General features: G+C 41.7%; 1 protein-coding gene across 1 annotated transcript in view; it reads right to left on the bottom strand.

Annotated features, from left to right (window-relative positions):
• ALDH1A2 (aldehyde dehydrogenase 1 family member A2) overlaps nt 1-25,037 on the bottom strand; it is a 65,565-nt gene that overhangs the window by 25,188 nt on the left and 15,340 nt on the right. Inside the window, exons 2-5 of the mRNA XM_074966256.1 lie at nt 9,867-9,971; nt 9,505-9,645; nt 7,824-7,953; nt 1,451-1,512 (exon numbers count right to left, since the gene is read on the bottom strand). Coding sequence (XP_074822357.1) covers nt 1,451-1,512; nt 7,824-7,953; nt 9,505-9,645; nt 9,867-9,971 — 438 coding nt within the window. The remainder of the gene's footprint in view (nt 1-1,450; nt 1,513-7,823; nt 7,954-9,504; nt 9,646-9,866; nt 9,972-25,037) is intronic.

Raw genomic sequence — 25,037 nt, 5'->3', positions numbered from 1 at the left:
TACAGTGGAGGGTAGGTTTTGATGGGGGTTAGATGTGGAGCAGGGAGGGGAGTTTTGTGCAGTGCTGGCTGTTTAGTTTTATTTTTGTAGTACATTGCAGGGGTGGCTAAAGCCTTGGATAAGGTTCCCCTTTATACTTTTGTACAAATCTAAGTCAAGTAAATAAATCCTATATTCTTCAGGATCTTGGGCACCTCCAGCAGAGTGTTCAGTATCCGCAGCGCCCAGTCACTTCAGCAGAACATGTCCATTGAGGGCACTGAGCAGCTCCCAGGAAATGCCCAGTGCCTTAGGAATGGGCATTAAAGTTCTGATCCTGCAATCACCTACGCACATGCTTAACTTTACACAAGTCTATTGCCATTGAAGTCACTCATTCCACAGAGCTGCTCATGTGACTAGAAGTTCCGAACATGTGTAGGTGTTGCAGGATGGGGCTTAGACTGTGAGCTCCTTCCCGTGGGGTTCATATAGAGTGCCAGCCACAAGAGTCACCGTTACAAAGAAATAGAGTAATAAATAGTAAAAGAAAAAAGGCCGTGACGCTGTTAAAAATCATCTTTTTTGGGTTGCTCCTTTTTATTGAAATTGCTGCGTATTACAAACACACCCTGGCCGCTCAGGGGCTTGCGGTAGACATGAATAAAACAAAAACCAACATCAACAAAAAATTCTTGATTAGTTCCCCAATGCTTTGTAAAGGAAAAGCTTCCGCACCATATTTTAATAGCTGTACATGAGCCTCCCATTGAAATTTCTCCCAGAAACCATTAACCAGTACTTTTGAAAAGAATGCTTGTTCAATGGAGTTCCCATGCAATGTATCACAGGAGTTTGCCGAGGATGCATACAGGGGGATGGGGGGGGAGGAGAAGGAAAGAAAGAGTATTAAATTTAATGAAATAATAAGTGTCCTTCTCTCTTGCAACAAATACAATAAACCCTTCATGTTTTTAATAATCTGCACAAAGTTAACTGTAATGACGTGTCTTCTGGAGTTTCTTCTTTTCTAAAAGCTTTGTAAAAAGAAATACCAGGAAAGGACAGAATTAAAATACATAACATTGTCCCAGGAACTTGGAGGCGTCTGTTAAATTGCAGAAAAAACTAACTAAATAAAAAATGACTGCCACAGCAAAGCATCAATTTTCCATAAGTTGTGTGAACATCCATAACCAATGACAGCATATTAACACTGTGTTTTGCTTTGCTTGTTTTAATCATGAGAATTCTATGACTTGAGAACTTAACTCCTAATACCAGAGCTAAAACCCTATTAGCGTGTTCAAATAAGCATTTGCAGGGAGACTGTTAAAGATATGTCAACAATATGAGCTCAGCTTTTTTTCGTAATGGAAAACACACATAGCTGAGGTCCATGTTTTATGTGTCTTTTAAAGAGAACTGGTTCAAATGAAAATAAATACAAGGCACTAGCAGAGATACTCACAGGGATGATCTGTCCACACACTCCGATGGGTTCATGTCTTGTAAACGTAAAATAATCTCCATCTGAAACAGATGAGAATGGTTACTCTCAAGAGCAGTTTGACTTGGCAGAACAAAAAAAAGGGGAGGGGGGAGAGCTTTAAGGATCAGCCTTTGATGGCAGTAAAAGAAATAGTTACTGAAATATCTTTCGTGAGCCAGCGTGGGAAATCTTGGAGCAACCCAATTGTTTGCACCACATGCAAAGGTGACAGGCTTGGTTCCTTGGGAAAGAGGACAATCTGTGCACAAAGGGTATGTCGACACTGCAGTTAGACACCTCTGGCTGGCCTGTGCCAGCGGACTCAGGCTTGTGGGGCTTGGGCTAAGGGGCTGTTCACTGCAGCACGAGTTCTGGGACCCTCCCACCTTGCAGGGTCCGATAGCCTGGCTCCAGCCCAAACCTGAATGTCTACACTGCAAATAATCAGCCCCTTAGCTGGAGCTCGAGTCAGCTGGCACTGGCACCCGAGGGTTTTTAATCGCAGCGTAGACATACCCACAGAGGTTTTGGCAGTGACCTCAAAGGAAGCCATTTACTTGCCTCCTCTGCTTCCAGGCTCGAAGAAGAGAAGAAAAAAGTAATCCTCTGAATCACTGAGGAAGAGCTCTGTGTGGCTTGAGAGCTTGACTCTCTCTCCCGCAACTGAAGTTGGTCCAATAAAAGATATTACCTCACCTACCTTGTCTCTCTGAATCACTGACAATTATTTTTAGAGCCTTGAAAACCAAGATGGCAAAAAACAAATGTGGTAGGTACCAGGCTTTAGAATGAGACCTATGCCCAGCCTGGAGGTTTCATTTAGTGGGGGGCAGACTCCTGAGCTAAATCACTACAGTGAAGGGGGTGAGCTGACTCATTTCAAGAAGTAAACAGAAACCTGAAAGCTCCCTGATTTGGGGGTCTGATCTTTCCTATGTGCCAACCTTTCACATTGCCTCTGAGCTGCTGGTCTCTGAGTGGGCCTGTGTCTATAGGAACACACAGTATTTACAAATGTAGGCATCTGTTTATGCACTAGAATCACCTCAGCTAAATATGGGTAAGACTGGTGAGAAGTGTACCTAGGCTCAATCTCAGGGGAAAGGGCGAAAATTAGAGCTCGGAGTGCTTTTGGGAACCTGCAGCAAACTTTGGTCCCGTACATCTGGTAACAATAAATGGGTTAATCCAGAAAGTTTCCTGGTTTTAAATATGGGCTTCAGCTTGGCTTTAATTAAAAACAAACTTTTTTAGGTTTACTTGTTTCTGTAAGTCTATTTCATTTTGTGTAGGGGAAACGTACCCATAAAGCACTACTGTACATTAATCAGCTGGGATTTGGCTTCAAAGTTTTCAAGAGACCAGAAACTGAATATTAGCTATAAAACTGTTATCAGCAGGCTATGTGCAGCAGAGGGAGACAAAAGAGGAAAAGGGTCAGCGAGAGAGAGAAAGAAAGATTAATAGAATAAGAGAGAGAAACAGAGTGTAACACAGGGGAAGGAAGAAGAAAGATGGTTGATGAATCAATTTGGTCTGCTCTGCCTAGGCAGAAGGAAAAGAATAGGAGGAACTATAGAGACCGGGTTATATTTCAAATGATCAAAATGCTTTATTTAGAGCATATTTTTAAAAGAATCATAGAAGTGTGAGGTGAAAATACCAGCCTATGCTCAGTAACACCAAGATAAATGGCTCCTAGGCAGAAAACCTTGGACAACGTCACAGTAACAGGCCATCCCTGTATCATCATTACTGCACTACTTCATGCCCCCTGAGGTAAAGCTGCAGTGAACCCAAACATGGGTTGCGAAGTCAGCCAAATCATGGTTAATTTGATTGGACATAAAAGGCATGTTCTTTCCTCACTCAGAGTTTTCTTCATAGTGTTACCTCCAATGCTTGCACAGCTTCTGCCAGACTCCAGAATAACTGCCCTTTTTCGACACCTACTTTAAATGTTGGTCATCCACAGACCTCACAATTCTGGTGAAATTTTTGGGGATGTTGAATAACATTTCCTTCAGCCATCACTGCAGATGTCAAATTACCCAGAGGATGAAGGTGAAGTTGGAAATGCCAAAGGTGTATCTGTAGGCTGCCTGGTGCACACCATAAAACAAGTTTTTGCAATGGCAGAATAACTAAGTTTGATGAAGTGAATCATTTTAGCTAAACAATGATAGTTAAAAAGCCTGAATCCCATGTGCTCAGAAACTACACAGGCAACAATGAAACTTTTACAGTTTTAATATAAACTTATAAAACTAGCAGTAATGAAAACACTTCTACTTTAAGCTGGTCTGAAAATGTGCTAATTCTCACTCACTCTCCTCAGCGCTCTCCTAGTAGCTGTCAGCAGGCAGGAGACTACCAGAGTGAGGTCTGTATATCTGACACCCACACCGAGGTGACTGAAAGAAGATCCATCTATGCCAGGCCACAAAGGTCTTGACTTTAATCTCTGCAACACCTGAACCTGTCTGCAACTGCTTCAGGAGTGTGAGCTGTTGTCACTTGAGACAGCTTACTCTGAATCCCCATGGGAGGGCAGACCGGCTGTCCACTAGCTCTGGCCATCCCTCCTGAAGGACAAGCTTCCCACTGGGATCTCCTTAAATCAGCTAAATTAGCCCTGGTGAATTAGCCCTGGTAGACAAGGCTCTGGTATGTTGTACTGCGGCTGTTATTAGACATCTTTGTGTGCATTATTAGCCCATTACTCAGCAGAAAACACACAGATTTAGGTTTGGTGAGAAAGCAGATCCTAGCAGACTCCAGGGACAGCTGTGAAATCTAAAAGGATCATCCCTGTTAACCAATTTCATGACTTCTAAAAAATTATTGTGTTGAAAAATACTTTAGAAAGTTACCATGAGTGGCTTGAGGGAATGGCAACATGATATGCCATTCCACATCTAAGGCCACTGATTCCAATCCAGTCCAGATTAGTAGTAAATGGAAGCTGTCACTGGTTGATGACTTTTGAGAGCTGAAGTAGGTTACCCTCTAGGTCTCAGCTGAGGTCCTCTAGGTCTGTATCACAAAGTTCACCACCTCATTCATTATCAATCAACTTTGTAGACAGTATGCAAAGAAACTGGAGATCATATGGGTCTGGTGACTGAGAGCCCAACTGTGCGCCCATTTACTCATGCTAGCCATCACCTACACGAGTCATCCCCTTGGTTTCAAATGGGACATCTTGCAGGAGTGCGTGTTCACCAGCATGAATAAGGATAGTACATGGAGTAAGAAGGGAATGCAGGCCCCTTAGAGTTGGTACCTCCAGGTCAGGGTGGAGGCATATGGCAGGACAATGTGTGAAGCTTGCACTGTTGCAGTACATACTGTAGCCATTTGGTAGGTAGGGGACTTCAGCCAGGCTGCTAATCTGACACCTCTCCTATTTTTTTCTATCAAATCGTTAAGGTAAATGCGGAAAAACAAACTAATTTGTCTCTTTTTCAAGTTGTATTAAAACAGGGTTAAAGAAAAGAGCATATGTTATTTTTAAAAAAATATATCTTCAGCTGGTGTAAATTGGCCTAGCTCACTGACGTGAATAGAGCCACCAATTCACAGCAGCTGAGGATCTGGCCCAAGGATTTTTTTTTATTATTATTATTTCCCAATTAAAAAATCCTGTTTATATTCAGGGATCTCTGCTTTGGTATTGGAACACCTTCCATAGGGGTATTCGACCAGATCTCTCACAGGAGTCAGAGCATGTCCTAGGTATTTAGTTTTCACATATCTGGTAATGTGGCAGGTCTAATATTTAACCATATGGCTTGTACAGGGGCACGTAGGAGATAGAGATGAGAGATTTAGGAAACATTGGAAACACATTGTGTGATAGTCCGGATGTAACCAGAGCAGAATTGGTCCTATAACTTGTGATATAGCATATGCTGTAGCTACACTTTGGACTGTGATAGCTTTATTAATCTAACCATTTCTAGTCAGGGCCTGATTCTGCTGTCCTTGACGTCAGCAGGATTTTGCAATAGGGAGCAAAGGGCAGGGTGGAGCCCTAACACTGAGACCAGAACAAATGTAACTCTAACAAACGCTCTTCCTTCTTAGCCACCCCTGTATCCAGTGCCTTCCTCCCTGTCTCTCCTTGGACTGTAGTTGTTTTAGAGAAGAAAAACCTTGTCAAAAATAAACATCAGAGGACTGTAGGGTATCTAATTCATGATCACATTTAACAGGCGGGGTGGAGGAAGAAATTTAATAGTGGTGTTTTTGTGGTTTTATTTTCATGGCTGATTTCCTTTAACAAGTTAACTGTAACTATGAAAAAACAGTCATCCCTGGGTAAGACCAGCTTTAAGTTGGTATAACTAACTTTACACTGGTGTAACTCTACTGACTGCCGTGAGTTTACCAGAGTAACACAGTGGTGAATCAGACTCAGGGAGAAAATCCTTGCTAGTTAAAAAGGGCCAAATTGCACCCTCAGAAATTGAGATTTCACCCATTTGTGTCTGGAAAATCCCACGTTTGCACAAGGATATGGATACCAGTAACTGCAGGCCATTGTGGTTTGCACTTAGGGAGGCTTGCTGAAAATGCAGCCCCAGGAACTCAGACCACTTCACTAACAAACTCAGTTTTGCAGCTGCTTCCCTGCAGTGTGTCGGTTGTTTGCATTTTTAAGGACTGGAATAAACAGAGTATTTGTTCTCCCGAGTTAGCAATGCCTCTTACTCACCGACTTAACTTCTGTATTCCTGCTGGGCTCATAAGTGAGAAGGAGGCATTCACTGACAAGGGAAGAATGGATTAGGGAGCAGGAAATTTGCTGAATATATGAATTTATGGTGTGCTCTGCACTATTGCTTGTGTCAATTTAAAGCGAAAGCAGGACACAAAGAATTTGGTGCTAATATTTTCTTTAGTCCTTACAGAAGAGCTTTTACGCAATGTTACAGTGCCATGTCTTTAGTGAAAATACACTGACTCATAGACTTTAAGGCCACAAGGGACTGTCATGGATCATCTAGTCTGGCCTCCTACATATTGCAAGCCTCAGAACCTAACCCACCTACTCCTGTCACAGATCTATAGCCTCTGGCTGAGTTACTGATGTCCTCAAATTGTGATTTAAAAGATTCCACCATTTACTCTAGTTCAAACCAGCAAGTGACTCATGCCCCATGCTGCAGAAGAAGGTGAAAACCCCCAGGATCCCTGCTAATCTGATTTTGGAGAAAATTCCTTCCCGACTCCAAATATGGTGATCAGTTAGACTCTGAACATGTGGGTGAGACCCACCAGCCAGATACCTGGGAAAATATTCTCTTTAGTAACTCAGAGCCCTCCCCATCTAATGTCCCATCTGCAGCTATTTGCTGGAGATATTTGCTAATCGCAGTCATGGATGGACCATATGCCACTGTAGGCAATCTCATCGCAGACCATAGATTAGTATGCTTTCAATAGAAAATGGAAGGGGAGTAGGTTGTCAGCTAAATATGAAAGCTAAGAAAACTCAGCTTCATTTTCTTACTTCTTTACTAAAATAGAAGAGCAGAATAACTTCTCCCCACCACTTATGCCCCAGCTTTTCTCCCACACATATTATTAACTACTGATCCCACTGTACATCAGGAGGAAGCAGATACCATAAAAAAAAAGTCTCTTGTATTTATGGAAGTTTCTCGCTAATGAAATTACAAACTCTCTCAAAGTATCTGTGAATTTGGATCCAGTTTGAAAGACATGTTAAATGAGTTGGACAGTCACATCCTGGTGCATGCTGGGCATTACTAATCCCCATTTTAAACCACACAAATGAGCACAACTAAGGCTACAAGGTGGGAAAAGCAGGGGCAATAGGGGTGAAAAGTAAGGAGTAGCTTCAGTAGGAGAGCTACATGAAGGATTATGCACAGAATTTGCCCAAATCATGCCTATATTTTCAAATGCATCAGGGTGCATAATATTCATCTTGACAATTATATTTATATTTAAATATAGCTATAAAAAGCTATCTGTAGTTTACTTCATGGTACACATACATAAGGGTCCAAACATTCCCGTGAACGTGCATGTGAAGCTTTCCATTGACTTTAATCACAGTAAATTATCTAGTTATCTAGTCCATCCCAGTGCCAGTTTAATATTGTACCCAACAGCATACTATCTAGTGATTTTTCCAATATGATTTTAAGCAATCCAATTGTAGGGCTTCCTCCACCTTCTACAAGAAGTTATTCCATAATCTAATAGGTCTCCTGGGTGCTCCATTTGGCCCAAGTGTGTTTGTGTAGATATATAAACAAAATTCCAAAGAATCATCATATTGTAGGTAGAATCTGCTGCTTCTGTGAATTCTACTTACCCACAGGAATGGTCATTCCATGAATCTTGTCTGCCCAACCTGCATAATACCTCAGAGTTTTGATGACTCCCTGAAGATCTACATAGAAAGCCTGCAGAAAGGGTTTGCCACTATTCAGCGATTCCATGGTCTGGAGGACAAGAGAAAGTGAAGAGAATATGAACAAAGTAGCACATCAGGCTCTGCAGACTGCAATACTCCAACTGCTCATGTAATGATATTAGTGACAGATGAATAGAAATGAGGATCAAACCAGGCTTCCCCCAACATCAGGAACTTCACAGTAGTGATTAAGAGCCCATTTTACTGCTACTGTATTTTTGGGGGGGGGAGGGGTGCTATAATACTAGGAACAAAGACTTCTCAAGAGTTGCATAGTGAAACTTTTGTTGAATATTTCAACTGATCTGACACATACAGAATTTTTCTTGAAAAATCCTAGTAATTTTAAAAGTCCCTAAAATCCCTATGATTTTAAGTGTGTGTGTGTGTATACACCTAATAGTCACTGTGTTTAGTTCAAATACATAAACACAGCATTTCTTTAATCAGGAGCCAAGATAAAAATGCCTGTCAAACTAGGTTCTGCTATGTTCATGATAACAGCTGAGAAGGGACTCTTTGTAACCCTACATTAACTATCTGAATTCATAGAAGAATGGATGTATTCCTCTTTATATAATTGATGGGAATATAAAATTTTCTATAAATGGCTGCCAAAACCCCCATTGAGGCCTGAGATATCTATAGTGTACAGCCAGCTTATTTATTACCATCAAATACACAAGCTCTCCTCTAGGGAAGCTCATAATTTAACAAGCGAAGGGCCTCATTTTTAATTCAATTTTCCTATTGACAACAGTATCTTATTAGGCATCCTCTTAAGAGTCCCTAAGATTGTTTAGTGAAAAGAATCCAATAAAATGTCCTTAGATGTTGAGTAGCTTAACTAACTTTCAACAGTTAGCATTATCTAATAGAAATTGTTATGAATGAGCACAGTGGAGATAAGATAGCAGGTATAACACATGACTAGATACAGACCATAAATGTAATTTGTATACAGAAGAGTAGCGGCCTAATTCTGCACTGACTTACATCCCAAACTGAAGTCAGTGGCATTGCCTGTGATGCAATTCAGCAAAGAATTTGGCTCTAGACATACAAATCAAATGACAGGCATAATGAGCTTGGTTTGTTGTCCACTTCCTTCTCCCCATGGCGATTTTACAGCATACGCTGGTGGTAACATGATTTAAGTGTTGACAAAGCTGGAATTAAGATGTTCACCAGCTTAGTTCCAAAGCACTTGACATGCAGAAAACAACATTAACAATGCTTCAGTTTATAAGCTTAATGTATGTGCTAAATAGCATAATTTCTAAACTGTGCATTATTGGTTCAGTACTGCACAGCATTTCATCTATCATTTTATTAAGTAGTACCGCACAATTGGCTTTATGCAGTTATCCATTTTTTTATATTAGAACATAAAACCAAGTTACAAATACACACACACAGCCTGATCCAAAGCCCATTCGAGTCAATGGAAAACCTATTCAGACATACTAGCCAATCTGACACCAACATCATGCACATTTACACATCTATGAACTTATTTGCTCTCAGAATGTAAAGCTCATACATGAAACAACTTCTGATTTCCCCCTGCACCACTTACAGCAAGAATTGCCCTGTCTCTTTCAACCAAGTCCGCTAGTTTATCCAAGAGACGGCCTCTTTCCGATGCATCCATTCTCCTCCACACTGAGCCTAGAGAGAAAGCAAGGCGAGCTGCCCTCACTGCTTTGTCCGTATCAACCTGTTGAGGAGGAAGGAACAATAAAGCTTTGGGGTAAACGCTAACAGAGTATTAGTTGGTATCTGAAATTTCTGAACGGACAATATACCATAATCATACTATGAGGGGCAGGGGTTAATAAAAGATTGGTCTATCATCAGTGAAGATTCTGGAGTGGACTAGTCAGAGGTGTGGGTTTTGGTCTAGTGTACATTTGTAACCATTTCACAGGGATACTTTACCTTGTCAGCTTCCTGGATCTCACAGATTTGCTCTCCTGTCGATGGATTATATACTGGGAATATGCTCCCACTCTCAGAATTTTGCCACTCATTATTTATGAAAATCTAAAAAGGGGAAGAAGAAGAAGAAGAAGAAGAAGAAGAAGAAAAGGCACTTTAAAGCTTTGAATCATTCTGTAGTACCAGTCATTTAGCAAGTAGCATTTTACTCATATAAGAACCTCACTGAAGTCACATTAAAGCCATCAATAAAGGTCTGCAGACTCTGGCACCAAAGTGCTGAACTCATTTCTGCTTTCCAATGTTCAAAAGTTAAGATGAAGGGCCTGATCCTACTGTCACTGAAGTCAGGGGCCTAAGGCCTAGATCCTCAAAAGGTACGTAGGCTTCTACCTTCCGCTGATTTAATTGGAAGTTAGGAGCTTAAATACCTGGGAGGATCTGGGCTTAAGTGGCATGGTTGAAATTGAAATTTGCGACACCCACTGTACAAAAACAATCACATATCACTGACTTATGGGAGCAAAACCTTGAAACTACCAGGACTAAGGCAAGATGGCGGATTAGTCACTCAAATCCCCATCTCAGCAAGTAAATGTTTCGTTACTGAAATAACACAGACAATATTAAGTAATCTCAAACATCACAATTCTCCAAGAGATAGTCAGTTGATTATGACCAAATGGAAAAGTCACAGCACAGAATTAAATATCTGCACAGAACAATGGAAATTACTGTTAAGTCCTGTTAGTAACGATATCATCTTAATTGTCATGGACAAATCAAATGCAGATTTTAATTCTGCCTAGCAGTTGCTATTTTGGCAAAGGTTCATTACTGCGGGGCTTTGTATTGGTAACTACATAGTAGGGGGTCCAAATTTCTACTGCATGACTTTGGAGAAAACAATACAAATTTTTATTAGCAAATATGAAATGCCCCCTTACAAATAATTCACTCTAGGGGGAAGTCCTGGCCTCAGTGAAGTCAATGGAAGTTTTGCCATTGACTTCAGTGGGGGCAGGAGTTCCACCTTAGACTGGAGTGACAGGATTAAAGTTCATAGCCCGTTTTCTGCAAGGCAGTTTAAATTGTGTTTATAGGGTAGGCCCCTTTCTTCGGTTACAGCACAGAAAGCCCCTTCTGGGCCCTTTGATCTTGCAAGAAGCTGAGTGACCCTTTGAGTCAATGGGAGTGAGGAGGCTCAGCATCAGTCCTTCACTGCACACAGTGAAGGGACCAATCCTGCAAAGTGTTGAACATCCGTCCACTTTGCCAGGAGGCCTTTAACACCATGGCAGATGAGGCATATGCTGTACAGAGCTGTCTCTAAATTGTAGACATCACTACTCTATTGTTTATGGTTTATATTAAGATTTTTTAATGACACCTGATTTTTCTGGTATGCTGGGAGACCACAATGTGGTGGCCATTACGCAGTGGCACATGGAGCTTCTCATCCCATATAAAGAGCTAATCAGAATTGCTTCCTTTCTCTGGCTCTGGGTCCAGTCCACCCCAAAAGGGGATGAGGAGAACATTGAGCCATGCTCTCCCATGTGTGCTGGCCCACGGAGCAGGAAGGCCAGGCAGATGGGAGTATGTTGCACTGCTGAAGATAGGATTTCTGTCTGACCATCCCAGGTATGGTGTGAGCACATTTCACAGTTTACTCAGGCTTGTATGCACCCCGTACACACTAACCATGATTGGACCCTTCATTCATAACAACAGGAAAGATCTATGTTACTCAGAGAATATCTGAACATTTGTTTTTATGTAGAAATCTGCAGAGTTCAAAATACATGGGTCATGATAGTTTGCTACTGGTAGACTGGAATGTGGCTGTCTCTGTTAGTGCTGTTCTCACCACCCAAAATACAAAAATTCAATGGTGACTTGGGCACTGACGTTGGGTGGAAGCCATAAGTTTCCATGAGTTTTCAGTGTGAACCCTTCTTCACTTGAAAACAGCCCATTTTCACTAAGAAAATCCACATCCCTCCATGAAATTCTTCATGAAACCTAGCCCATTTTCACTGGAAAAATACATGCATTTGGCAACAACTGGCCCACTTTTGAGTTCATAGCTACATGACAGGAGATGACTTCATGACACACATTTCATACCCTTCTCGCTTCCTCACAGATCAGTTAACCCTCACTGCTGAGCCTGCTCGGACAAAAATGGTACTTCCTATTTAAGTAACCTAAACATCATAGACTTGTCTAGACAAAAGTCATGACTTTGTCACCCCTTTTGATTGCTGTTACTGCCATTGCAGGAGTCTGCGCTCTGACTTCTATACCTGGGAATCACGTGAAGGGATCGCTGTCATACTGACAAATGTGCCTCTGAAGCTGTGCTCTGGACATCCACCCACAGAACATGGTTAAGAGAGATGGCCAAGGGCCCTGACTTCCCTGACAAATGATGTGCCTGGATGATGGAGCCACACAAACAGATAAAAGAAAATTTAGAGAAAAATCTGGTGAGACAAACCCATGGCCTTATTTATCATGGGTAGGATTTTCCTGTAGGCAGGAGGCAGATTGTTATACTTTGCGACTTTCAGTTCCTCTGCTTCATCGGCCAGGGAGTTGATTTAGATCTCATGGTCACATCTTGCCATGGCCTTGAAAATGCCTTTCTGCCATTTAAGTTCTCAAACATTTCCCTGCTTATATGCTTCTGCCTTTTTCACTAATATATCAAAGTCCTCTTCAGAAAGTTCAGGTTTGTTGCATGACCATCTGAAACTAATTGTTCCAGCCATGGCATGTGACATAGCATTATGTATACCACTTTAGGCGATCACCCATTCGTCCTAGAGAATCTGAAGTTTACATATGTGATCATCAACTGCCTGTGTGTATTTCAGGGCTTCAACAGGATCCTCGGACATTGGAGACTCTGGACATTGACTGTTGGTGGACATCTGGCTTTTGAGGAGTTGGGAAATGCGGTGAGACCTGAGGGAAGCTAGTCTTGGTCTGAGTTTGCTCGTGCTTCTGCACCGCCAAAGGCCTCATAAGGTCTCACTATGGAGCAATTTCTGATGAGGATGTGGTCAGTTTCCGTCATGGCACATCCATTGTTTGAAATCTAGTTACTGCGATGGTTGTTAAGGTGCCTAAAGTAAACCAGGAACCCATACGAGACAAGCCCTTTGCAGCACATGTCAAAAGTTGGGTGGTGGTGTCATGATTTGGTGAACCTTAACCAAAGCTGTCACAGTATCATACTGAGTTTGATCACAGCCAGTCACGGCACTGAAATCTCCAAGAACTAGCAGGGTGTCATATGGCGGAGTTGACTGGATTTTTGCTGCTAGCTGGTGATACAGTGCCACCTTAGCACAGAGCCATCATGCACCTGGCTGGCAGCCATAAACAGCCTTCTAACATCCCCATCACAAAACCAGACAGCTCTCCCTGCTCATCAATGGACGAGGTCCTGGACAGATGGAAAACACATTACAAAAATGTGCTGAACCACACACATGCTAATGACTGTCCAGAGCTATGTGACACCACAAAGCTGCAGAGCCAGAGATGCACACTGATCCTTCATCACCCACGGAAGTATGAAAGGTCATCCAAAAGTTACAGAATGGACATGCTGCTGGACCTGATGGCATTCACCCTAGCTACTCAAAGATGCTTTGGAACCAGTGAGCGTTGGCCTGCATCAGCTGTTCTTAAGTGTGAGCATCAGCAGAAGGGAAAGATGGCATCTTAGTGTCCCTGTACTAGGGCAAAGCATCTCACACCAAATGTAGCAACTTCAGGCCAATCTCATTATTATAAGTCCCTGGAAAGGTCTTCACTTGCATTCGGCTTGGCAGGATGCAGCTGCTCCTTAACAGACATTGTCATCCACGCAATCAGATTTCACCGTTGGGTGGTCCACAATGGATGATGACTTTACCTTCTGGCTGAGCTGCATTTCTGCTTCATGTGGCATTTATCAATATCAACGTGGTTTTTGATTCAGTTGGCAGATCAGGATTTTGGCTTACACTGAAAAGAATTGGTGTTCCAGATGTTTTGCTAAATCTGGTGCATGATCGTCACATCAGTCCCAGTGTAAGAGTGTGCATTTGTTCCCAGCTTTCACAGCTTCTACCCAACCTCAGCTGCATGGCAGAGATGCATTCTCACCCTGGCACTAGTCTGTCAAACTATCAAGTGGATATTAGCACTTGCCGCTCCACATGTTGGAATCAAGATTGGTCAAGAAGTGTTCACTGACCAAGACTATGCCAGCGGTGGTGCGATACTTGTGAAGAAGCCAGAGAATTTCAATCCCCAGTCTCCAAGACACTACCTGCACTGTGGAGGCATCTCATGACAGAAGGCTAAGGTTCAGAACCTCAGATCTGGGCCAGCAGAACCCTTGGTGCAGGTGGGGTTGAGTGTTGACTAGTTTATCTACCTAGACTGCCAGCAGAGTCAAACAGTCACACCAAACTGGACTTTCTTCAACAATTAGGTCTCACTGTCTTTTGCATGAAGTCCATGTCTAACTTATGGATGGAAAAACATCTTTGCCTTAAGACAAAGTTCAGACTCTATCAAATTTGTGTACTACCTGTATTGCTGTATGGGTCAGAAACCTGGACCCACTTACAAGCAGACACAGAGCGTCTAGAGGCATTCCATATGCACTGTCATCATCAAATTCTGAGGATAAAGTGGTTTGACTTTGTGCAAAATGTCATAATCTTGCAGAGATCTGATCTTCCTTCAACAGCTCATTATATTCCAAAGCGGTGTTGCATGCTTTTTGGCCACGATACCAGGAAAACACCGCAGCACACTATGCTCTCAAACTCTTCAACAATGTGCAAAGTTTTTCACACCTTACCCTGCCTGACACTGCCTGCAAAGACACCCCAGAGATTTGTGAATTTGCAGGATTGAGCCAGATCTGGGCACTTCCATATACCTAGTGTGACACCATCCATTGTAATCACTCTGGCTGGCACAATACTCCTCAGTTGACTGTGTGTGTTTGATAATTCCATGGGGGTTTAAATTTTGGTAAAACTCATCTGACTACAAATTGATCCATAATTCTATTTTTCACTGTGCAAAGAACATATAAGATTAGAACTGTTGCTGAGCTGGCTTCTACTAGAGAGACCAGGATCTAAAAGTCTGTACACATGGCTTGGAGCCAGGAACTCCTCCATTCCAATAATGGCTTTCACAATGTCTTCCACTGTCGCCTTGGGCAAGTCACTTTGCCTTCTGTCTTAATTTTCCTGTCTGTAATGCAGGGCTAGTAACACTTGCCTGCCTCTCCGGGGTAACAAGGGTTAACTAGCCAATGTTATAACTTACTTGGACCTTGAAAAAAGCACCAGCCTTAGAGGTCTTTGTAACATTGAATCATTGACTAGTGAGAAAGATCATATAAGGCTGCAGTCTGTCTCCTGGGAAGTGAGGGAGTGAGAAAGATAGTAAAGAGATAAGGAGAAACCAGATACAAGGAAATTCTTAATGAGAAAGGAAAGACAAAAGGATACTCTTCGAAAAATAAACTGGAGAATTATAAATTATTGCTATTTTAGAAAACTCACTGAGGAACCTACAGAGGAGGCATTGTCATACAGAAATAAATAAAGGCCTATAAACTGAGAGAGAAATGTGAAGGACAGTGTTGTGGATCTGATTTTTTTTTTAAAGTCAAGGGTGAGACTTGGACCTGGAGAGAGAGAGAGACAAACACACACACAAGTTAATTTGCACACCAATGGGCAATTACAAGCACAAGATGGATCTGCATGTACATGGATTTGGTGGATCTCAGCTTTCTGGGTTTTTATGGACTGGGCCACTGGAAGGTAACTAATTCTGAATGACTTGATGTGAAAATATTGTAGAGATGATGGATGTGTGTTCTGTATTCACAGTGGCCCATAGCAGAGAGGGACTGAGCCCCAACTGGTCCCTTTCCCGCACCCACCATTCAACTCATCTGGGGACACCTCCCCTAAACCAAGATCCACCCTGCCTCCTTTTCCTTTTCCCAGACAAGGCCAACCCTATGAGCAAAGGAGACCGCACCCCCAATAGGAGCTCTGTAGGCAGTGTCAGCAGCAGGGCAGAGGGGCAAGGCACTTTCAGAACCCCTGGACTCTGGACATCCTTTCCTCACTGCTAATTGGTTGCTAGCTGCAACCTCCTCACACTGCTTTCCTTCACATTCCCTTTGCCTTCAGCCTCACTCTCTTTGCCCTGCTCCTCTCTATCCCACTGCGGTGTCCCCTCGCCTTTCCTTTCTTCCTTCTGCTCCCCTAGTTCTAAAAAATTCACCCCCTCCACCAGCTTCACCTTCACAGTATAAATAAGCTTGGGCCTAACATGGCATTTGCCAGATATCGTTTTCTTTGGATGTTGCATCCTTGGTCTGGCAGGGGTATTGACTGTAAGCTCATTAGACGAAGGACTGTGTTGTCCTACTGGTTTGTACAACACCTAAAAAATGGGGCTTTGCTTCCAACTGGGACACTATGGTGCTAACCCAATAGAAATAATAAAACTCATCATCTGTAGTAACACCACGTGCTGGACTCATCCGGCATGTTATTGTCACTTCTTAGAGTATATTTTAAACCAGATTTGATATTACAAACAAAGAGCTGGCTATGACCTGTGTAGAACAAGGATTTTGCTGGCAGCCTTTCCACTGACTTTAATCGACTTTACATTAGGCTCATACCGGGGGGGGGGGGGGGGGGGGGGAAGGAGGCTCTCCAGAAGCAGATGGCCAGGGAGGTGGCAAGGATGTTTGTCCAAGGTTGCAGAGTGCACAGAGACATGAAGCGTCTTACTTAATTTTTCTGTCTTGAAATAATAAAACATTTGGACTGAATAAAAGAAGTTGAGATGGGAGGGAAGGAGAACAGGGGGCAGGAACAGCAGTTTGGTTTTCTTCCCGGATGGAATTGCTCTGGCTTTGTAAAGAGCTTAACAAATGCCACAATATGTTCTGCTGGGACCAACAACAATCATCAAGTTCACCGGTATGTAGGACACGTATTGTATATATTGTTAAAATGCATTTCAAAGCAGGGACTGGATACAGCAACACAGAAGTCACAAAACTAACTTGACCTGTCTGATGTAATATTTTTATTCAATACCCCATTTATCCCCATAGTGTTTAAAAAGCAGCACCAGCAAAGATTCTTAGATAGGGCACGGGAAAGATCTATTTGGCATTATGTTGAGGTAGAAGGCAAAAGAAATTGCTACTGTTAATGGTTAATGTTAGTTTCTTCCTGTTCCACTTTCTATAAACAAGGTAATGCCTATACAAGCTCATTACTGTAAACTGAGCACATTTAAATTGGCAGTAAAATCAGAGTATTTACTCTAGTGCACATATAAAGTACCTCGTCCAATGTTTTGGAACAGTTTCAAGTCTTGAAATCCAGCAGCTGGCGGCTTTACAAGCAAAACGTTACACTTAAATAACTCACTTTTGAAAGTTTTAGGTGTTCTGTGTCAGGTAGTACCATTCAGCAGACATTCATACCACCAAGACCCAGATTCTTTTGCAATAAATTTGCATTCACTAGAGCTTTTATAACTCTTCCAGCACTACTGACTCCAATGGCTGTTGATTAAATGTATATATCCTGTACATTTAATCTGACTTTCATTATGGCCACTTCGTAAAAATGCCATGGAATGGACAAGTGATGACACATTGCAAGAACAAGGAATCCCTGCAAAGCCTCAAATTGGGTTTTTTTTTCTTCCTTATTTATAGTGACCATTGTAGTGGCTCGCTCTAAATCAGGGAAAATATTTGACAGCAAATGTTCCTATCTATGGATTATATATAACCCATCCTAAACACCAGATGAAAAAAGGGATAACCCTAGGAAAAGAAGGGCTTGCTTCCATGTAAATCATGCTACAAATTGGACAACACCCAGCGAGTTCATTGTTCAACCTCAATTGTGAAAGCTATTCACATTTACTATTCCCCTGGAATCAATGTTAATTAAGGCTGAGTGAGGCCATAAATCAGCCCTTGGTTTTTACAACTTAATTCAGCATTAAGCATATATATTTAAATAAAAAGTAACTGATTAACCACTTGAGTTTTCCAGGAGTTGCTGAAGTAATTTGTTTTTGTTTGAATCCTAGTGTTCACTTTTGTGGTTTGCAATAGGGAAAAGAATAAGTGTACAGTATGTCATGTATTAGCTATGTGGCAATGTGAGTAGTTAAGTAATCTAGCCCACTGGGTGTTGTCAATGAAACTGTGCCAAACGAGGGGGAAAATAGTGGAGAGATTTTGGAAGCAATGCAGTAAGCATTAAGTTTGCCATCTACCCTCATTTAAGTGAGTACTTCAGCCATGTCAGACCAGTAAGAGAGAATAGAAACTCTCCCATTTTATTTGTGTTCCTTATCAAATAGCCCACAAATCTATCCAGTACAATGAACTGACCAATCATAATGCATCGGTGCTGACGCCATAATGTAACAGGTGGGGGAGGTTGTTATTCACTGTTCAAAGTGCCATCTATTCACAAGGGGCATCAACAAGAGGGCCCTCTTGCCCAGCTCTTGTGACGGGCTCAAGACACTTTCCCAAAAGAGTAGGGATATTCCTGCTGTCATCAGAGATGAAGAGAGGGGAGGAAAAAGGGGGGGAATTGCACTGGAGCCCTGAGCTCAGGTCCTACTCCAAAATCATCTGTAACATCTAAGTAAAATGAAATGGGAGAGGGTGGGTCCCCATATTTCTCTTGCCAGGCCAGGGTTTCGTGGTTAATATTCTCACTCACTCTCATGCACACACACATAGACAGTTTCTAATCCGGAGCTTTGAATGCCTAATGGTTGCCCCAATTTTTGCCTGGGGAATCACGTTATTAGTAGGGCCTTGGTTCATCACGTACAAATCCCATTGACTTCACTGGGCGTTGTAACCAAGGGAAGCATTGGCCCATTGATTAGGACACATGGCTGTCCCAAACACGATGGGATACCTAGAAAAATGAAACCTGTGGTATCATCCTGAATATTATAGAAAACAAGCACTGGATTTCTCAGTGTCACCTGGAGATACTACAGACATATACTCTCAGTCCTGTTTTTTATTTTGGATCATGCATTATGGTATATATGGCCTGAATTTTAAAGCTACTGAGCACTGGCCTTAGTAGGATTTGTGGATGTTCATCGTTTCTGAAAGATCAGGGTAGTAGTAGCAGCTGTTTTAGTCTAACGCAAAGCAGTCTAAGCTTCATGAAGAAACCATTATAATAGCCCAGTTAACTAGTAGTCTGTCCCACTTGAGGCTTGATCATTATTAGTAACAATGTTCACCTCAAAACATCGCTGTAATTCATTTCTAGAACATGATCGATAAGCAAATTTATGTTTACAAACTCCTATTAAGTGACACCCCCTGCTTCCCCCGCCCCCCCCCCACACAAATATGCCACAGAGCTAATATCTTCTGTGCTGCTCTGAATCGAAAGAAATTTGTTTTTGTTGAATTACAGATTCCTTCTGATGTTTACCCTGGGGCTAACTCTGGCTTTGGGAAGCGGAACTGATTTTTAAATCCACCAGGGATTCCTGCATGTTCATTGCCTCTCATGCTTACTGTCTTCTCTAAAAATATGCAGGAACAATAGCATTGGGGTTGTTTTAATTCAGCAGAGCAATCAACACAGGTGGCAACAATGTAACTTTTCATTTCCTTTTTTTAAAATGTTCTCAGATGATGTGCTAGTGAAATGGATGATTTACATTCCTAATTCAATATTGCTTAGTGATGATGTCATCAGACATTTTCTATAAGATCCCCAGGTGCACAAGTAAGAACCTCCGCCAGTGGACAGACAGTGGCCTAGCTTTCAGCTCCTTTGAGATAGAATTATTTTCCCATGGATTTAATAAACAGTGTTTTTGTACTTTTGCTGATCCAAAAATGTTTTTTTGGTACAGGAAGAGGATTTTAACATCCAAATAATAATGGCTTCCCACAGGAGACATGGTTCTGGATGAATGCAGGAATGAATGGGAATTTCCTAACTCAATTGATTTAGAGCTGGTTATAGTTTTGTTCTATCAAAGTGATCCCTTTTTCATATGTGGCTTTTTTCCTTGGAGAGCCTTCAACGCCAAGGCTACAAGAGAGGGGGAGGGGGGCATCAGATGCCAAAGTACTTTATGAAGGAATCACAGCTGTTTGGCCCCCAGCATCTTCTCATAGCTGGAGGAATTAAGAAATACATAATAGCACTTTTCAGGGGTGGGGGTGGGGGGAGGCACACTTTTAGAGGCATGCAAAAAATTCAGCATCAGTCCCTTGGTAAATGTTTCATAACATCACAGATACTGGGCACCTGTACCTCAGTCTGGTCAGGAAATTTCATATCCTTTCCCATCTCAGCAACTTCATTTCCTCTCCTTTGGACACATTTCAGGAGTTCTAACAGTTCGTCATTGGGAAGGGAATGAACTAGACGGGATTGCCAATCAGAGGTGCAGCTTGTTTATTTTCTCAGGCTTTGTTTTCCTTCACTTTTATGGCTGCCTTGATACAACAAGCCTCCAGCATTCTAGACAGTGTGTCACAGGGCATTGCTGTGATTGCCTGGGAATCGACAGGTGGCTACAGAATCCGGAAAAATCCATATTTTATAAACTGGCATCATGATGGCAAAATACAATCTTGGCATGTCGGTGGAGAACTTGGTCAACAAACTAACTATAAATAAAATAAGGCGTAGTGCAGTGAATGAACAGAGTACACAGTGCTTTGCAGTGGCCGCTAAACAAATGATATGGGCTATGCACTTTTAAGCAATGTGGAGTTCTGTTTATAAAGCTAGTGGCATGACATGGTCCAATATTTGGGCTGTGCCAGTGATGGGACCACTTTGGAACCTGAATCAATAGATGGATAGAAGAATCACAGCTAGAGGCAGGATATACAGATTAATGGTATAAACTGCCAGTGGCTATTCTGTTGTTCACTAAAGCAATGCTGAGGGAACAGTGTGGCTCCCACTGAAGTTGTCCAGCATTTGTTTTCATAATAAGGTGTCTTTCAAATGGGGACTGTTTGTAATCACTTTAATTAGAGTGACAATGAACTGTGAACAAGATTTAAACTCTGGCAAGCAAGCCAGGACTGCCAATGAACTGCTGTTCCATCATGAGGGGACCAATCCCATTTGCACTGAAGTAAACAGAAAAACTCTAACGGACTTCAAAGGGAGCAGGAGCAGGCCCCTAGGTGATGAAAAGGTAGCTACACAAGCAGCCAGTAGGGAGATGTTTGTACTGGGAGGTTCCATTGCTTTACTGGAGACTGAAACCAGCCAGAAAGACTGCGAACCCCACACGCACGTTGATTTTCCTTCTTTGGCTGCCTGTCTGTTGACTTTTATTCAGCTCTGCCTGACCTCCCAAATAAGAAGAGATTTCTAAAGAAAGAAGAGCATTCTTTTTTTACCAGGTGGGATTTTTCCCAGCTCTAATTTGGATGTAGAGCCAGGAACAAGTTGTCATGGCCCTTAAGGAAATACTGCCATAGAATGGGGTTTTCATTCGTTAACTCAAATTTAGGTTTTATTAAAAAACACAAGATACAAAATATCTAAAATCCAAAATGTATCAAGTGGGAAATTTAGAACATTTGCAACTAGGGACTAAAGTATAAGAACCAGAAAGGGGAATTGCCTAGAAACTGACACAGTGAAAGTGACACGACAAACCCAGTTTCATTGTCACTACTGGCTGAAATGCAAAACACTTGAGGTGAAAAGTAAACTATTTTTTTAAATTTCTCTTTTGAATAATCTAAAATGTTGTGCACAACAGATAAGATCTTTATGAACTATACTGGGACAATTTAATCCTACTGTAACTTCATTAGCTTCGTTAGACTGGCAAAGGATTTGGCCCACTATTTTTGTTTTAACGTTGTCCTTTAAGTCCTATTTCAAAGAGAAGAATCTAGTTTCCTACTGACAAAGACAGTTTCCCCCCCCCCTCCATGTAAGAGTGATTCCATTTTAATCTGGTTCAAGTCTCAGAGATTTTATTTTAATTAAAAGCAAGTGGGACATTAAACTATACACAACTGATGGGACAAACAGCTTCTCTCTCTCTATAGTGTTCCAAACCATCAAAAGAAGCCTCATACCGAAGCCTTTATTCAGCCAATAAGTCCTAGATAAAGTCAATGGGTGAAGTTCTGGCCCCACTGAAGTCAATGAAGGCAAAACGTTCCTTGACTTCAGTAGGGTCAAGATTTCTCCCAAAGAGACCATGAGCAAGGACAAGGACTGGGCCCAGGGAAAGCCTTCTGGAGTCAGACAAGATGTGTCTTGCACCAAGCTCTGCAGGCTAGTAAATTCAGGATCAAGTCATTCCATCTCTGAGCCAAATCCTCAGCCCTAATAAGGTGCTTTGCACCATAATGGTGAAACAAATAAGTCTTTAAGTTGGTCTAGGGATCCCTCCGCTGTAGGGGGCGCATTAGGGGCAGGTAGCATATGGCCAGACTCATGATCTTTGGGTGCCGCAATGGCCACAGAGGCTCCGCTAACTTATGCTGAGAGCTGAACTGCCTGCAGCAGTTCCATGGATTGGGATGGATTGAAATGGAGTAGAGTCACCTTTACCACCCCTTTGAGGCTTATCCCAAGTGCTGCGTGTCTGGATAGCTCTGATTGGGGCCTATCGTTTTTCTGGATATAATCCTCAAACAACAAGGGCTTGATCCAAAATCCATTGAAGTAAATGACGGTCTTTCCATTCACTGCACTGGGGTGTGGATCAGGATTTAAGTTTTTAAAATAGTAAAGTACATCAATATCTTGAGAACAGAGTTTCAGAGCCAAATCCTGCTCTTACTTATACCAGTGTAAATCAGGAGTCACTCCATTGCAATGTCCATTGAGTTAAAATGGTACAGCCGGAAGTGGCTGTGGCTTGAGGAGAAGTTCTGTGGGAAATTCAACTCCTGAGTAGTAGCTGGAGACACTGATGGGGTTTGACAACCTCCTGTCAATTGGTTGTGCAAGTGGAATGTAACATGATTTTTCTTCTCCCTATGAAACAAAATCCTCGCACCAAATGTTTGATCTGCCTATCTCCCTGGCTTAATTAGTCTTCTGTCTTTCTGAGAGTTGAGTCTGCTCTTTTGCAAATGGCAGCACATCAGACAAGGGGAGACCTGTCGTGTTTATTTTCTAAGCCATAGGGGACACCCATTTGAGAAAACATCCAGCTTATCTAAATGTTTTTGTTTGTATGATTTTGAATTAGGAGGTTTGGGTAATTAGTTGAGGAGATTAAGTATGTCTTAACAACGTGCAGTAGTAGCATGCTTACTTAACTTGTTTCCTTCACAAGTATTTCCTGCGTAAAACCTAGTCTGCCAAACACCGATTATATCCTTTTCTATTCGAGTTTCTCACTGTGGCACATGCTGATGAAGCAGCCGTTATTTTAATTCAGTCACACTAAAGGGATTAATTTTGCGTTTGGTTCTTCCAGAAAATTACTCTAGGAGGGAAAAAATATATCAAAGTGCATTGTTTGTTACACTGTCCTTGTAACAGATCAGAAACATCTTATTAGTTTTGGTTGTATTATTGCAGCCTATAAACACAATTTTACACGCAGCACTGGAAGTAATTGCTTTTCTCAAAGTAATTTGCACCTTTTCATTTAATGAAGAATTTATCTGCTGATAGTAGCACAATACAGGGACAATTACACTTGCACTAGTCCAGCTAATATTTCATGTAATCCTAACAAAACTTTCAGTCATGCTTTCAGTAGTGGGGCTCACTTTAATTTCTGGTGAAACTCTCCACTGTCTTAATCTGCCCTGCATCAGAAAGGGTTTTGTTGGAAACTAGGATTCCTGAAACATTTATTATGCACTGGATCTGCCATTTAGAGAAAAGAAAAGCCATTTGTGAACAAGTAACTGCAAATTTGGTTACATGTGAGGGGAAAAATTATGTTTAGGTCACACAGTCCATCTGGTTGATTGCATTTACTGAGACCTAAAAATTAAACAATGAGAGATTTCTAAAAATTAATTGTCAGGAACTGGGGGGAGGGAGGAGGTATTTGTTTTGAAAATCAATTACTGAGCTGCCAGTGCACTTTAATGAAGTTGTGGCAATTAAGAAACCGATCCTGGAAACCCTTCCTTTCACCAGTATCCTTATACAAGGACTGCCATTTTAGGCAGTGGGCATAAGGACTATTCAGATAAGGATTTTTTTTAGAAATGAATCTAAAATTGAACATCATGTTTTTTCCTGAATCATGCATAGGTGCTTGTGTGCTTTGTTTGTTGTTGTGCATCTCAGCATGGATTTGGTAGTTAAATAATACTACAAAACAGAATTACGTGTTCATTTTTGCATGGGAGAATGATTCTAATATTTAAATGAAGACAGCAACATTAGTCTTCAGAATTGTTTGTAGTTAACTATTTGCTATTTCACATGTTCATTACCAAAGTGCAGGGTGTTGCTTACAAATTAGGCCACATTTTAGCTGCTCTACATAAGTATTTCTCCTGCTAAGATCTTGAACATTACAGACAACTCTGCCCTCAGAAAAATGTCATGGAAGAGTTCAGTTTGACTTGAAAGTCCTACATGAGAAAATCACTTTATAACCACATATGAGAAATTGCTGGAATGTCAACTTCGTTTGCAGTGGCCCCATATGGCCTGATCACTCTCCCTGGCATGATAAATCACTGGCAGAATCCTTACCTTAGCACGTTTGATCTCAGCTCAGCAAGACTTGGTTTTGATGTGAAGAACTCCAGATCTGTTAGGTCAGAGACAAATAGCAGAGCCACTGACCTGCAAAGTGCTAAGTCTATATTAGACCCAAGTGAACAGTCATGGCTTCTGGAAAATTTGCCCCCACTGGTATCCCACTAACCTACTTAATGTTTGCAAATATTTCTGTTAGAGCATTTTGAACGTATTTGCTAAATGATACCGATGAAACTTCCTTTTATTGTAGGTCCTGCAGTGCAAAAATTACCTAAAAGTGAAAAACCAGACAGCCCAAAAAGCATTTAGGAATATAACCTTGGATTAACTGTTTTAATTGTCAACACTTCAGGGATATATAAAA

The sequence above is a fragment of the Natator depressus genome, chromosome 10 (genome assembly GCF_965152275.1).
Source record: "Natator depressus isolate rNatDep1 chromosome 10, rNatDep2.hap1, whole genome shotgun sequence".
Taxonomy (NCBI): Eukaryota; Metazoa; Chordata; order Testudines; family Cheloniidae; genus Natator; species Natator depressus.
This window is presented reverse-complemented; position numbering and strand designations above follow the sequence as displayed.